Here is a 15,153-nt window from a genome sequence, read left to right as displayed (position 1 = left end):
CGAACCATCAGATCCTGGCCTAAGCCGAAGCTGGACACTCAACCGATTGAGCCACCCAGGTGCCCCATGACTGGAGTTCTAAATTCAGGGGTCATCAGCATAGGATTGAATTAAGACCTGGGCTCTGAAGGGATATCTGAGAATGCAGGGACTTGGGGCAGAGGTGGCCTGGGGAATCATAAAACAGGAGTGGCAAGGAGAAGGCTGTGGTCTTAGGACTGCCTGGCACATTAATGAATGAGTAAAGGCATGGACATTGATGGGAGCATTTCAGAGGGCAGGGGGTAATCAAAGAATCTGGAAGAATTCTCAACTCTTATTTAGCCTAATACCTGGCAGGAAAAGTCAGGCTAATAATGTTTGGTCAAAACCACTAACATTTTATTGAGCACCTATTACGCACCAACACTTTAAAGCCATCATTTCATGTCATCCCCATAACTCAATGAGGTAGGCACTCACATCTCCGTTTTAAGGAAAGAATAAAGGCAGGGCACGCTGATCGAGGCCTCTCAGGCAGGGGAGGGAGGGAAGCAGAACTGGGGGGGAAGGATGAACTGTTCAAATAAGCTGGCCCAGTGCCTGGCCCACACGAGGCATTCCAAAACCTAGGGTCAGAGGTGAAGTCTGGCGCGCAGGAAGCGGGAACCCGTCAAAATCGGATAGGTGGAGTCCACATGTGGCTTACGTAGACCCAGACTGCTGCCTGCGTGCCCTGTCGGGGTTTGTGTCCCTGTCCTTGGGGATCCAGTGCCTGCGGATCTCAGGCTAGACTCTCCTCCTCCTCGCCAATGGGGCTGGGCAGCCAGGGTGGAGCCGGTCCCCGGGGCGCCGGCATAGGCACAGTGGTGAAGGGCTCGGCGGGCCCGGGGATGGGCAGTTCCGGGCCAGGGGGGAACTCCGACTCCGGCTCCCGCAAGCCGGTGTCGAGCAGCGGGTCCCCGCAACCGCATTCCGGGGCCGCGCCGTCGGGGGCGCCTGCGCACGCGCAGCTGGCGGCCGTGGACGTTTCCGACACGCCGCTGTTCTTGCGGCGCAGCAAGGACAGGCGCCGGCCCAGCAGGCCTCCTGCGGCCATGCCCGCACCTACCGGCAGGAGGCGCTGCAAAAAGTCACCATGTGCCTCGCCCAGCGGTGCGTCCACGCCGTCCAGCCTTTGGAACTGCATGTCCTCTTTGGCCAGCCTGTCGAACAGTGGATCAGCGTTGCCACCTCGCTCCTCTCCTGCACTGACAAAGCTGAGACGCGGGCACGCTGCTCTTCCTGCCTCCACCCACCCCTTCGTCGCACTTATCCCCAAAAGACCTCGGCCCTGTACCAGAGCGCCTGGTTTTAGCCTCTGGCTTTGGCTAAGGTCGAATTGAGGTCTTAAAGCCTCAGTTGTGACTGCCGCGTCTCTGGCCCAGCCTCTGGCCGCCAGTCCAGTCCTCATAGACCTTAGCCCTTAGCTCGGCCCCCAATTAGTGGCGGGGTCCCAGACCTTGACCCAATTCCCTGCCTCCTGCCCCCATCCTAGTCCTCACAGACTTTAGGTCTTAGCCCCGAATCTCCAAGCTTAGCCTTTCGCCCTGTCCTGGCATCCCAGACAGAGCCCCTTCGATCAGACCTTCCCCGCAGAGCCATAAGCCCCGCCTCCAAGAGGCCCCCCACCCGTCCAGCTGGCTCACGTGATATCAAAGGTGGAGCCCTGGAAGGAGGGCTGTTGCAGTAGGAACGCGGTGGCTGCAGTATAGGGGGCGCGAGCCTCGGCTGCGTCCCAGTACAAATCCTTCTCCAGCATGGCCAGGTCGTCGTACATCTCGTCCACGGCCAGCATCGACACCTGTGGGCGCCGACATGCGGGGGCAAAGCGCGGGCACCTCCGGGTGGACCCCTCTCCCCCGCCCCCAGGATGCGTTAGGACTGTGGTGACCAAAGAAAGAAGGCCGGTTCAGGGTCCGGGCCGGGGTAAATCTTGGCGAGGGTGGGGCCAGGGTTCCTCTGGGAACTCGGGATGGACGCAACCGAGTCTTACCTGGAAGTTGCGGTCGATCAGAAAGTTGGTCTCAAAGTCATCGTCGTCCTCGCCGAAAGGATTGATGAGCTGCTCGGCTACCTGAAGGGGGAGGGGGTAGCTAGGCAGGGTCCTGAGAACCCTGCCTGTCCCACCCTGGGAGTCCCTCCCTCAGGGCCACCCCACCCCACCCCACCTTGAGCCAGCCGGCATAGAAGAAGAACTGTAGCAGGGTGAAGATGGGGACGCACAGGTCGAGGTTGTGACCCTGGTAGCCCTGAGCCGGGTCCAGGAACTGGCGACCGATGAGGCAGGCCAGGAAGTAGCTGTACACAGCGATGGTCACCACCTGGGGGCGGGGCGGGTTACCAGGTCAGGGTTCTCCCAGTCTCAGGAGGGCTTGGAGAGACCAGGACTAGGGTGGGACATTACTGACACGGGGTCTTAGCTGGTCCTGTTTCACCGTGAGACCAGTGGGTCAGGGCCTCTGGAGGCACGGTGGGGTTACCTGGGTATAGACAAGGGGTACGCTGATCCAGTCGTAGTGAAAGAGCATCCCACACTTGCCCCGAAACACAGTCAGCTCCTGGGTGCAGATACAATCATGAGAGGGCCTGAATTGTGAGCTCACACTTGGGGATCAGGTGTGGGTGCTCGGGATGGAGGTGAGTGATTACCTGGTGGCATGTGGGTGGGGGCTTCAGGTCTCCAGGGGGAACATTTAAATTTTTAGCGTTTTTGTGAGGCTTTTTTTCTTTCTTGAAGTTTATTTATTTTGAGAGACCGAGAGTGCAAGCAGGGGAGGGGCGGGGGGAGAGAGAGAATGCCAAGCAGGCTCCACGCTCTCAGCACAGGGCGGGACGTGGGGCTCAGACTCACAAACTGTGAGATCGTGACCTGAGCGGAAATCACGAGTCCACGATTAACCCACTGTGCCACCCAGGCGTCCCTCCAGGGACAGACATTTAGTGGTGAGGGTACATCTGGGGTAGGGGGCACTATGTGCCTAGGATTCGGCCCCCCAGAGATAAGTGTGCACCTGGGGGCTGCTTGGTAAGGGTGTTGGGAATCTGCCTCACGGGTGGTGCGTGGCAGGTCGGCATCTGACACAATTCCAGGGAGGTACAATTTCCCTGGAAGTTTCTGTGAGTGACCCCCCGGCGGGCCCACCTCCAGCAGCAGTTTAAGGGCGCTGTTGTCGCGGATGCGGCCCTCGCGCCGGGCCTGCGCAGCCAGGTTGGAGAACCAGACGCAGGGCACCCAGTACTTGTTGTAGGACGAGTTCAAGTTCTCGAACTTCTTGCGCTCCTCGCGGGTCATAAACCCTGGAGCGGGGGCGGGGAAGTCCGGGGTTACTCGCCCCGCCTCCCGTCCTGGCCCCGCCCCCGGCCCGCCCCGCCCCCGCTTCAGGCAGGAGCCTCACCCGCCTCCACCACGTGGTCTATGGTGGGGAAGCGCTTGAAGACCGCGGTGCTGACCGAGCGCAGGATAAGCACGGCCGAGAGCCCGGCGTAGCGCATGAGCGTGCGCCGGTAGAGGCGGCCTCGCTCGTCGCGGCCGTGCACTGTGCCTGCCACCACGCACATGAGCGCGTCGGGCAGCGGCATGCATAGGTACTGGTTCCACCAGCGGTGCACCACCAGCGTCACATAGAAACCTGCGGGACAGCCGGGAATGGGGGGCTCAGTGGGGATACTCGAGCCGGGTCGTGGGAAGAGGGATGAGAGGGGGTCTGCATCAGAGACACCAGGAAGGCTCATCACCCAGACCTTGAGGGGCCACCTGGGTTGGGAACTCGGGGGTCTAGCCCTGAGTTTAGAGGGTCTGGAGCAGGCTGGGTCCTCCCGGCCACTTGATTGTCACCTGGGACATGGGATTGGGATCTCAGTATGGAGGTGGGGACACATGCCTCTGTCAGGGGCACATAGGTCGTCACTCTGGCCACAGGGAGCCACTTGGTTGGGAGCCTGGGGACCTGAAAATGGGAGGCTGGGGTCACGTTAAGTTACTGACTTGTCAGAGGAATGTCCTCCAGGCTGGACTTGAGAGGATGGAGTCATATGGGGTCACTGTGGGGGGGGGGGGGGTGTCCCTAGGGCCCAGGACATGTAGGGAGCCACTAGTAGTCCCATGCAGACACAGGTGGGAGACCCTGAGATGACCAGGGATAAGCCTATGGGTGACACGGAACTCTAATGGCTTACTGTGACCAGGTGACATCCAAGGTCTCTGGAATTGGGGCCACACCTGGCATGAAAGATGCAGAAATGGGGAGGTTTGAAGGGTTAGAGGGGGGCCCCAGAGGACTAGGAAGGGGGGGGAGTCTCCCAAAGGCCTGGGAATGGGTTTCTCAGTATTAGGGGAATGGGGAACTCAGGAGCGAACGCACCCAACACGAAGGAGACGGGGATGAGACTGGCATACTGGTCACAGTAAATGACGAGCTTCTCGAAGTAGCGCTTCTGCTCTTCAGTCAGCACGAAGCTGCGAGGGCGGGGGGTGGGGGGCACGGGGTCACAGGCGAGCCTCCCTCCGGGGACCACCCAAGGACCCTCCCTAGTCCCCTCCGGCTGGCACCCACCCCCACCCCCACCCCAGGACCACCTCACCGATAGGCGGCACTCAGCGCCATGTAGAGCCCGAGGAAACAGAGCAGCTCGCGCCACAGAAGTTTGTAGATGCTCCCTCGCCACAGCAGCAACAACTTCGAGAAGCCGCCGAAGCGCGCGTTCGCCACGCGGGCTGTGTACGTGACGGTCATTGCGGCGCCAGGCCGGTCGCGCGGGAGGAGAGGGGGGGCCGGACCGGACCCCAGGCTGTGGGCGGAGGAACGGGGCCCCAGGAGGGGCCCGGGGGGCTGCGGGCAGGGGCAGAGAGGTGCCGGCTGGCTCAGTTTGGCGTCCCCTCTTACAGGCACCCCAGCCTCCTCCTCCTCCCTCTAGGGTTGCGTCCCTTGCCCAGGTTTCTGGGCTCTTCCCAGGCCTGCTCAGACCTGCCCTAGCCCTCAGTCATCCCCAAGCCCCTTCTCGCAGACTCTCTTCCCGGGACCACGGGTCCCAGAGCCTTGCGTCTACTCCTCGGGGGCCCTCTCCCTCCATCCTCCACCCCCAAGACCCTTGGGTCCACCGCGCAGCCTCAGCAACCCTCTGTGCGATCCCGTATCCCTTACCTGAGCTCCGTCTACAGCCTTCCCCACTCCGAGCCTCCGGCACCTCGGTTTCTAGAGTCTTAGGACTCCAGCTCTTCGGCAGCCTGGACCTCCTCCCTCAGGTCCCACCTCTGCCGCCTCTCCACGCTTCTACAGCCCCCGGTCTCAGCCCATCTTCCACACTCGCACTCACTTTTGAAGACCTTGGAAGCCCCAGCCTCCAGCCTCCGGCAGGCCCCCAGGTCCTGTCTCCCTGGGCCCTCTGCCTCAGGCTGGTCTCTCCCCTGCACAGCTCCCCCAGCCTATCCACTCCCCACTTAATTGCCCTGGCTCTGCCCCTTCACCCCTCTTCTGGACCCACCTTGACCTTTCATCTGTCCATGCCCCTCCAGCCTTCCGAGCCCTCAACTCCCCACCCCGAGGAGGCCAATGGAGACCCATCTGTCCTCAGGGTCCTCTGCTCCCCCAGGCCTCCGCCCTTCTCACCTGGTGGTGGGTGCAGGGACAAACGGGGCCAGGGACAGACTGGGCGGAAGGCTTCAGCGTTAGGTGGGGCTGAGGCCAGACCCTGGGGAGAGGGGGCTGGGGAGTGGGCGTGGGCAGCCCCTCCCTGGCCCGCCCCCCCTTGGCTGCAGCCTCAGAACTTTTGTTTGGAGAAGCGGAGCCAGTTTGTGACCTGGGGCAGGGGGGAGCAATCCGCCCTGTCCTCCCTTGCTCCTCCCTGTCTCTCTCCCAGTCAGTCACTGGCAGGTCCAAGGGATCTTGGACCTAAGCTGGGGGAGGGGGCAGGGCCTGTCTCCTTCCCAGTTCCAGAGAGAGACACACACTCACTGCTCAGTGAGGCTGTGTCATCCCACAGTCACTTGTAATCACACACCGTCACAAAGATGCATATAGAAACACACACCACAGACTCAGACCCAAGTTTAGTTTAACACAGCCTCCCACGACCACGGTAAGCCAGAGGGCTGTCAGTACACATTGTCACACAGACTTACAAAGTCACGCAAGACACTTAGCTCCACCCGTGCCCCAACACTCAAATATAGGCAGATGGGCCCTAACCCAGCAGGCTGTCAGCTCTCGGGTACCCACATGGTACTCCAAACAGCCACACAGGAGCACATGGGCGGGGACCTGGGACCCTGCATTCCCTCCTGATTCCCGCCCCCCCCCCCCCCCCCCCGCCATGTAACGAAGACACATGCCAGGTCACACAACCGCTAAGCAAACACCCCACAATGCCTTCACAAACACACAATCACACACACACAGGAGGTAGCACACATTTATTCCCGGTCTCTCCTGCGCCAAGACAGACCCGTGTTCACAGGCCAGATACAGGAACACCTGCCCTCAACATAGTGGGACATAGTCCTGGGTCAGAACAGGGTCCTAAACACACTCATACAACAGAGACCCCTCCCCAACAGTCCCACAGACCCTTCTATCCCGCTGGGGTCAGGCCCATAACCCCCTCCTCCCCTCCCCCCCCCTCCCCTGCCGTGAAAATCATCTGCATTTGCACATCAATGCATAGGACACTCTCTCCCCAGTGCTCCCTCGCTGTATTGTGTAAGCATCCACACCCATACACACCCCCCAGGTCTGATACTCTCAGTATTGCCGTGAACACACAAGCTTAGGGATGCAAAACCTTGTTCCCGAATGTTGCACAGACGCAGACAGATGTCCCGCCTTCACAGACGTCTACAAAGGGGGTACTCCCAGCCTGACACAAATAGCCCTTATCCCCAACATCAAACTCGTAGCCCAGTGTGGAAGGGTTCCTACCCCGAGGGGCACCCTTGAAGGCCCTCAAATTCACCATGTGCCCTAGGAGTGCGGATGGCCCGTTGCAGCCCCGCCCTGAAGCCTTGCCAGCCGGGACACTGTGTTCCCAGACTGGCAGATGTCTGCCCTGCCCCAGGTAATTAGGAACTGGCCCGGGCTGGTCACCCTCAGACCCAAATCTCCGCCATCCAGCTGCCGGACAGCCTGTAAAAGGGGGCGAGGGGGTGGTGTTGCCAGCTTCAGGGGCCTGGGGAGGGTATGGGCTTCAAGTTGACGGTTGGTTCCTGACCAGAGGCCCCCACTTCCTAGGATGCAGCCTCACCCACACTACAGCTAGCCCCCAACCTGTGCTCATCCCCCCACCCCCAACTCACACGTGTCTCCACACACTTCTGACTGCTGGACCCCCGCTGGATCCGGGGCAGGTTGCCCAGGCTAGCTCACATGCTTAATACTTGTAACAGCAAAGAATAACAAACACTCCCTGGCGGCTACGTGCCTGGTGCTGTTGCAAAGACGTTACCTACTTCGTCTCATGGAGTCCTTACAAACAGGAATAGGAAATTGGTGCTTTTGGTATTTCTACATCCGGATGGGGAAACTGAGGCTCAGAGGACACATGCTCGTTCGTGGCATGGCTGGTATTTGAACTCAGGCAGTTTGACTTGGAGCCCGGGGTCTCTGTCACAGGCTGCACCACCGTGTTTGTTGACAAAGGCCACCAGAACCTGTCCACACCTGCCTGCACACACCCAGTGGAATAGTGTAGGGGGGACACGTCTAGGCTTGTGACTGGGTTTCCCTTACACAAACACCCTGGCTCACCCATGGTCTGGGTGTGCACAGTCTAAACACCACTTCCTGACTCATGCATGTCCTCAAGCACCCCCTCTCTGTCCCCTCTAACCAGCTCTGGCTTGGAACTTGCAAATAAATGGTCAGCATCACAACCAGTCTTGGGTCTGTCAACTGGGGAGGACATCGGCTGCCCAGGCAGTGGCAGAGGGAGCATGAAAGGATGCAAGGGACCCCGCTAACTGCCTTCCAAGCTGTTGTTGAGAACCCTCCCAGGGTCTGGTGAATTCTGCCGTGACCCTGAACGGCCACCCTTTATGTCTCCGTTTTAGGGATAAGGAGCTCAAACTGCAGGAAGCATGTTACCTATAACTCAGCGAGGCTGCTCTCGAGACACACGGGACTTCAGGGGCTCACCTGGCCTGAGTCCTCTGCCATCCCGCCTCCTAATTAGCTCCCCTGTTGCATCCTGTGCAGCCTCGGTGGCAGAGGGAGCAGCAGTTGGGGGGTGGAGACTGTTAATCCTCAGTCTGGCAGGCCTAGCCTCTGCCCAGGGCGCCCACTAATTCCCAAACCAAACAGCAGGCAGTGCTGGGCCCGTGCCGGCCTAATCCGCTCCCCACCAGCCTGGGGCTGGCGAAGGGGCCTCCCCGTTCCCACGCTCTGAACCTCAAAGGAAGTAGGCAGATGCTCCTCTTCTATTACAGGTTTTAGAGTCCCAGCAGGGACACCGCTATCCATAGCGTTAGAAGAGGACACCCCCTTGCCGAAGATACCCTCCTTCCAAAATGGCCATCATAAACATACATCTCTATTAGATCTCTGTTGTGACGGGGTTCCTCGAGGTGCCATTTTTGTGCAGTGTACAACCTGCGCAACTGTACGTAAAGCTGTCGACCCCCAACCCCTCTACATCAACATCCACAGTGATTTAAGATCATTTTATTGAGGGGCGAGAGGCAGGGAGAGGTGGGGGGCAGCAACAGCCCCCCCAGCCCCACCAGGGGGAACACACCTCCTCCCCGCCTCCCACCCCCCAAATGACTCCCCCTGCACTATGGGGGACTTTGTGCAAATTCTGCCCCGGGGGCGGGGGTGGGTGGAGGGTGGGTGTGAAATGGCAGCGACTGGGGCTGGCAGCAGTGCTACTGGGCACTGGGGGGCTTGTAGGGCTCCAAGAGGAGGGCAGAGAAGGTGTTGACCTTGTCCGCCCCCCGCACCTCGTGGGGCAGCAGCGGCAGCTTCACAATGTGGAAGTCTTCATACAGATCCTCCATCTGTGGCCAAGGCATAGGGCAGATGGCAGCAGTCAGAGGGCCGTGGGGCAGGGACAGAATGTGGGTCAGTGGGAGGGGTCGGACTGGGGACCGCCCAGGATTGGGGGAGAATGTGGGGCAGGGGCTTCACAGGGTGATAGGTGGGAGTGAGCCCAGTGAGGTCAGAGATCACTGGGCTGGACCTCCCCCTCCCCGGGGTCAGAGGTCCCCAGGTCAGGCCAGCTACAGTCCTTGAGAGCCAGAATTAGGGTGCAGAGCAGGAGGCTGGGGCAGAGGGTCAGAAGACGGGATGGAGCAAAAGGTCAGGGGACGCAGTAGAAGATGGGTGGTGCCTTGCTTGGGCTGGGCCAGGCCCCAACTTCCAGGGTCAAAGGTGTGAGGGCTGGGCAGGCAGTTGGGCATGCACACCTGGTCCAGGTACTTGGCCTGAATCTTATGGCGGGCCTCACACATCTTGCAGGGCTTCTCGGGGTCAGGGAAGACGAGCTGGTTGACGATGATGTTGTGGGTGTCAATCTTGCATTTGGCCAGCTCCTGAATCAGTCGCTCCGTCTCGTACAGGGACAGGAACTCGGCAATGCACACGCAGATGAAGGTCGTCTGCTCCTGCGGGGCGTGAGAGTGGACAGTGAGGGGCAGGTTCGGGCCCTGTCCCCATCCCAAGCCTCTCACCGCCAGCCCGGACCGGGACTCACAGGGTCCTTGAACTGCTCGCTGACGGAGCGGATGACGGGCAGCGTCTCCTCCAGCTTGGAGGCCAGCTGGTCCGCGTTCATGTCCCCTAGGCCCAGCATGTTGCACATCTGTGGGGAAGACGTGGGAGGCTCACGGCTTACCTGGGGCACATTCCGGCACCTGAGCTGGGGACTCAGAAACCACCAGGGGGACAACAATTTCTGACACCTCTCAGCATTAAGGGGCCTTGAGCAGACCACGGCGGGGGGGGGGGGGGGGTGTCAACCCAGCTCTGCTGTTTCTGGGGGACCGTGGCCAGGACAAGGAAGGTGAGGCCCAGAGAAGCGAACTGACTTGCTTGAGGTCACACAGCTGTGTCGCATCAGAGTGTAGAGCATTTGAGCCTGGGCCGCCGGGCTCTGGAATACGTGTTTTCAAACTCTGTCTGGAGCACTCAGTGGGTGGGGCAAGACGTGACTCCTATGGGGCAGGGGGACAGGCCGCCCACCCCACTGCGAAGGTCCATCCCTTCCGCTGGGAAATGCGGACCGAGAGGCCGTGGGTGGGAAAGGCCTCTGTTACGGCTCCCGTGCACGCTCTGACACAGGGGGTGCCCGGACGCCCCGGGGCCCTGCCTGCCTGTGAGATGAAGGGGCTGATCTGGTTCTTGATCTGCATGAGGCGGCCCAGGCCCCGCTCCACGATGGTGGGGAAGTTGAGCAGCCTAAGCGTGTGGCCTGTGGGAGCCGTGTCGAACACCACAACCGAGAAGTTCATGCCCTTCACCAGCCTGCGGGGAGATGAGGGTCAGGCCCGTTTGCCCTCTTCTACCCCAGCTCCCCCTCCCCCTGCCTCGCCCCTGCTGGCAGGGCCTGACCTCATGACCTCTGCGTAGCTCATGGCCTCGTCAATGCCGGGGAAGGCGCTCATGGCCTCCTGCATCATCTTCTTGCCCATGCTTAGCATGTTGTCCTCCTCGAAGAACTCGTCGGGCAGTTCAGCGACGCCAAGGCTGGGGTCGATCTCCTGAAGGCCGAGGGGTCAAGACTCAGGCTGCCGCCGCCACCGCCGCCAGGCCTTTGACCCAGGCGCCGGGCCAGAGAGAGCCCACGGAGGCCCTGGATACATCCCTTCATCAGGTCACGGCTGGGGACACGCCTGAGGTGCCATGGCCCTCCCCCAGGCACTGCAGGGCTTGTGAGGTCACACAATGGGCAAACTATTTCACCAACATATGGAAAACTGCAAACTGTGATTGGCCCCCCAGAGGGAAGTCAAAGCCCACGGCTGGGCCCTTGGGCTGGCTGGTCCCCAACTAGGGCCCCGACCTCCTCCAGATCGTTCCTCGAACACGAGCCCTCCCTGACCATCCCATCCAATAATGAGGCCTCAGCTCCCCCTGTCCTGCCTTCATTTCTCCTCCACACCCAGCCCTTCCGGACGTGGCTTACTCGTCACGTTTACCACCTGTCTCCCCAACCAGAACGTCAGCACCGCGAAGACAGGGAGTTTTCTGTCTTGTTTACTGCCATGTCCCAGCACCTTCTGGAAGTGTCTGGCACACAGTAGGGCCTCAACACGTATGTGGGATCCACGAAGGGACGACTGTCCCTGGGGTCTCCGGTCTGCCCTGGATTCGGTGCCCCCCTCTCCACCCTCCTCCCATGTCACCACTTCGTGACTTCACAGGGCCCACGGTGAAGCCCCCAACTCGCTGGCCTCAGAGGTCATTTCCATGCAGGGAGCTTGTCCACCCATCACCTGCTACAGACACACCATTACCGAGCGACTGCTAGTAAATGGCCACCTCTAAGCTCCCGCGCCTGACTCTCTGACCTGGGCCTCCTCGCCTCCTACCTCAGTTACTTAAACCTCTTTAGGCCACCTTGTCCCCACACCACTGCCTGCTTGTTCACTGTCAGTGTCCCTCACGGCTAGCATTCTTTTTTTTATTTACTTAAAAAAAGTTTTTTGCTTTTTGTTTTTAACATTTATTCATTATCGAGAGACAGAGAGAGATAGAGCACGAGCATGGGAGGGGCAGAGAGAGAGGGAGACACAGAATCCGAAGCAGGCTCCGGGCTCCGAGCTGTCAGCATGGAGACCGACGTGGGGCTCGAACCCATGAACTGTGAGATATGACCTGAGCCGGAGTCGAACGCCCAACCGACTGAGCCACCCAGCCCGACTCCACAGAGTGTCTCTGCAAACATTCCCTTCTCCCTCTGTCGCTGGCAACATCCCCACTCTGGTCATTCCCAGCTCTCTGATATGGCTGCACGGAGGTGAACATTGCGGAAACACACTTGACGAATGACTCCCACCTTGCTCCCCATTCCTGAGCACGAATCTCCAAAAGGCACTCAAGCCAGACAAACCCTCAGGAGTTTCTTTCTCCTCAACCCTCGTCCGTCCCATTCACCCCTGGCTCTCTGCCGAGACCAGTGCTCTGCCTGATTAGAAAAAAGAAGCCACTGGAGCATCTGGGTGGCTCAGTCGGTTAAGCTTCCGACTTCGGCTCAGGTCATGATCTCGTGGTTTGTGAGTTCAAGCCCCACATTGGGCTCTGTGCTGACAGCTCGGAGCCTGGAGCCTGCTTCGGATTCTGTATCTCCCTCTCTCTCTGCTCCTCCCCTGCTCGCACTCTGTCTCTTTCTCAAAAAATGAGAAAAATGGGGAAAAAAAAAAAAACAAAAAAAAAAACAAAAGAAAAAGAAGCCACTGGCTGCCAGCACCCTCCTCTCTCCCCAGGCTCCCCACGCCTTGCCTCTATGTCCTGGGTCTGTGAGCTGAATGGGGCTCACAGCCGCCCACCTGCCTGAGGACCATCCTTGGCCAGCATCCTTGCTCCCTCCCTGTTAGAGCATTTGCATCAGCCAACAAACTTGCTCTAGCACTCCCTCAAAAAAAAAAAAGAAAAAAAAAAAGCCTCCTTAACACCCCTCACCCTGTCTCCCTCCGGCAATGGCCCCCTTTCTCAGCCCCCATCATGGCTGATCGTTGTCCCCACCTCCTCAGCTCAGCCACTCTGGGCAGGCTCTCGCCCTCACTCCCAGACTGGTCTCTCTAAAGCTTAATATGCCTGCTAGAGCCCACAACTCCTTCCTGCCTCGAGTCCCTTTGTCCTCCTGGATTCAGGAGCTCACAATCCCTGGCTTTCCTCCCACTTCCTCCATGGCTCCTTCCTGGCCTCCCTCACTGTTCCCCCCGCTGGACCCTAAATGCTGACATGACCTCAATTTGTTTCCGGGCTTCTGGGCAGTTTGTTTTCTCATTCTCCTCTACTCACACTGCTTTGAATCCCATCCTTGGGACATCTCCACTTGGATGTCCCGGATGCCTTGGATTCACTGTAGCCAAAATGGGATTCCTGACTTGTCCCTTCAAAACCTGTTTCTCTCCTGGCCGCCACCATCCCAGCTGCCCAGGCAGCCACTAAAAGATGTACTTAATTCACTTCTTTCCCCATCTATTAGAACCAAGGACTTGCAGCGCTTTACTCCCAAAACACATTTCAAAGGTGACCACTTCACCCAATATTCTGCCCCTGAGTCTAGGCTGCCATCATCTCTAGCCTGATCACTGGCCCGCTCTCCTTGTTAGTTTCCTTGCTTCCATCCTTAACTTACGATCCATTCTCGGCACGGCAGCCACAGGAAGCTTTTCGAAGAATGAATCTGGAGGGGCGCCTGGGTGGCTCGGTCAGTTAAGCAACCGACTTCGGTTCAGGTCATGATCTCACAGTTGGTGGGTTCAGGTCCGGCGTCTGGCTCTGTGCTTACAGCTCAGAGTCTGGAGTCTGCTTCGGATTCTGTGTGTGTGTGTGTGTGTGTGTGTGTGTGTGTCTCTCTCTCTCTCTCAGCCCCTCCCCCATTCGTGCTCTGTTTCTCTCTCTCAAAAATGAATAAACATTAAAAAAAAAAAAAAAAACTTATAAAAAAAAGAAAAAGAAAAATGAATTTGGCCATGACATTGCCCTGCTTAAAACAAATAGCTTCCCATTTAAACTTGGAATCAAACATAACTGCTCCCAGTGGCTGGTAAGATCCTATGCCACGTGTCTGTGATTGACCTATCTGACATTTCTTCCCCTCCCCTTGTTCACTAAACTCTGGTCACTCCGGCCTCCTTTCTGCTCTGCAAACATTCCTCACTCATTCTCCTGTGGGTATGTTAATGGGTGAAATTGGAGACATGATGCAGAATGGGCAGGACAAGGTAGCCGATGGTGGGTGTTCACAGAGAGGGGCTGAAGGGCCTTTGCCAGAGTGGGGAGCTGAGCCCAGCTTCACTCACCATGGCGAAGAGGTTGTCATAGCCTTTGACCTTGGTAGGCACCTTGGAGAACTTCTGGTCAAATGCATCGGAGATGTTGTGGGCTGGGTCGGTGGAGATGATCAGGACACTCTCCCTCCCCTTGGATAGCTGGACCGCTAAGCTGCAGCTGGCCGAGGGAAAGGTCAAAAGGCAGGGAGTGAGGGGTCAGCCTCTGCTCCCTAGGTCTGCAAAGGGTTATATAGGCCCCAGGGGCAGGGGACCCTGATCAGTAGGGACCTTGAGAGAGGAATATGGGTAGCTGCAGAATCAAGCCTTAATTCCTGTGGAGGGACCCTCTCAAACTTCACCCACTGACCCTTCTGGGTGGCTACAGTAGTGAGGTTCAGCTGTCTGAGTCGGTCTGGCCTGATGCCTGCTTCTTCTTTGTTGGTATGGAGTGGCACGGTCCAGCTAGCCTAAATTGACCCCGTGCCCCCTCCCTAAACACTAAGCTAAGGGGTCCCTTGCATTACCCGCTAAACTCAGGATGGTTCAGTCCACTTCTTCACGATAATTTGCCCCAGGGACCCTCCCCCTCCTCCCAGCAGACGGGGATAGTCTAATCACGTGACCCCTCCCGCCTACCACCTCTACCCCCACGTGGCCTTGGAATGGCAAGGTTCACCCTACTAGGATAGTCCGCCCCGATGCCCCTCCCCCTACTTTGAGTTCACTCTGGTACATTCCAGCTGATTAAGACACCTAAGTAGTCTCCTGGCTCCCGTGCGCTGAGTTCAATGCAGTTCTGCCCTTGAACCCCAACGGGGAGGGTCCAACTCAGGGGGTTCCAGGCCTGCATTCGGCAGTATCTTCAATTTGCCCCAGGTAACTTCTGGAGTTTGACAATCGGGAACACGACGGCCCAGCCCCCTTGCCCGCTTGGGGTGGAAGAGCCAGTCCCGAGCCTCCCCTTCGCCCAGTGGTACATCCCACCCGTCTTCTCTACCCCCCGCCGGAGTTTCCTTACCTGCAGGTGGTCTTGCCAACGCCACCCTTGCCCCCGACGAAGATCCACTTAAGGCTGCGCTGTTCGATGATGTTGCTAAGCGTGGGCTCCAGCGGCTCCACATCAGGCGCATCCTCGAACTCCTCTGCCTCAACCCCCCACCCGGCCACCCCTGCCGCCATCTTGGAACGGGCTCACGTGATCAAGC

At 58.8% G+C, this 15,153-nt stretch overlaps 2 protein-coding genes across 6 annotated transcripts; both read right to left on the bottom strand.

Annotated features, from left to right (window-relative positions):
- Positions 1-128: 128 nt before the first annotated feature.
- Positions 129-5,795, bottom strand: BEST2 (bestrophin 2). 5 transcript variants are annotated; one of them, XM_053897186.1, is made up of 10 exons: positions 4,603-4,694; positions 4,383-4,477; positions 4,198-4,240; positions 3,417-3,650; positions 3,164-3,318; positions 2,502-2,579; positions 2,190-2,342; positions 2,015-2,095; positions 1,668-1,822; positions 130-1,184 (listed from the first exon to the last, which is right to left on the bottom strand). In XM_053897186.1, the coding sequence occupies exons 2-10, from the start codon at positions 4,413-4,415 to the stop codon at positions 764-766; spliced, it is 1,353 nt and encodes a 450-aa protein (XP_053753161.1). In that variant the 5' UTR covers positions 4,416-4,477; positions 4,603-4,694; the 3' UTR covers positions 130-763. The 5 variants fall into 5 exon arrangements, with proteins under 5 accessions (XP_019283127.2, XP_053753161.1, XP_019283126.2 ...); XM_019427581.2 differs by lacking the exon at positions 4,198-4,240 and adding an exon at positions 5,628-5,793 and having other exon boundaries at positions 132-1,184; positions 4,603-4,850; XM_053897185.1 differs by lacking the exon at positions 4,198-4,240 and adding an exon at positions 5,503-5,619 and having other exon boundaries at positions 132-1,184; positions 4,603-4,850.
- A 2,861-nt stretch (positions 5,796-8,656) lies between these two features.
- Positions 8,657-15,153, bottom strand: GET3 (guided entry of tail-anchored proteins factor 3, ATPase). Its single transcript, XM_053897239.1, has 7 exons — positions 14,967-15,153; positions 13,979-14,126; positions 10,560-10,708; positions 10,322-10,472; positions 9,703-9,810; positions 9,416-9,613; positions 8,657-9,007 (listed from the first exon to the last, which is right to left on the bottom strand). Exons 1-7 carry the CDS (start codon positions 15,125-15,127, stop codon positions 8,876-8,878), a joined length of 1,047 nt encoding a protein of 348 aa, XP_053753214.1. The 5' UTR covers positions 15,128-15,153; the 3' UTR covers positions 8,657-8,875.

The sequence above is a fragment of the Panthera pardus genome, unplaced genomic scaffold (genome assembly GCF_024362965.1).
Source record: "Panthera pardus isolate Hobbes unplaced genomic scaffold, ASM2436296v1 HiC_scaffold_8, whole genome shotgun sequence".
NCBI classification, from domain to species: Eukaryota; Metazoa; Chordata; class Mammalia; order Carnivora; family Felidae; genus Panthera; species Panthera pardus.
This window is presented reverse-complemented; position numbering and strand designations above follow the sequence as displayed.

Coding starts and splice junctions, on each gene's coding strand:
- GET3 (XM_053897239.1), bottom strand. CDS start 15,127: ATGGCGGCAGGGGTGGCCGGGTGGGGGGTTGAGGCAGAGGAGTTCGAG. Junction 14,127..14,966: donor GTTGGCAAGACCACCTGCAG/GTAAGGAAACTC, acceptor TCCCTCGGCCAG/CTGCAGCTTAGCGGTCCAGC. Junction 9,008..9,415: donor AGGCCAAGTACCTGGACCAG/GTGTGCATGCCC, acceptor CCTTGGCCACAG/ATGGAGGATCTGTATGAAGA.
- BEST2 (XM_019427581.2), bottom strand. CDS start 4,754: ATGACCGTCACGTACACAGCCCGCGTGGCGAACGCGCGCTTCGGCGGC. Junction 3,319..3,416: donor AGACCACGTGGTGGAGGCGG/GTGAGGCTCCTG, acceptor CCCCCGCTCCAG/GGTTTATGACCCGCGAGGAG. Junction 2,096..2,189: donor TCTATGCCGGCTGGCTCAAG/GTGGGGTGGGGT, acceptor CTCCCCCTTCAG/GTAGCCGAGCAGCTCATCAA.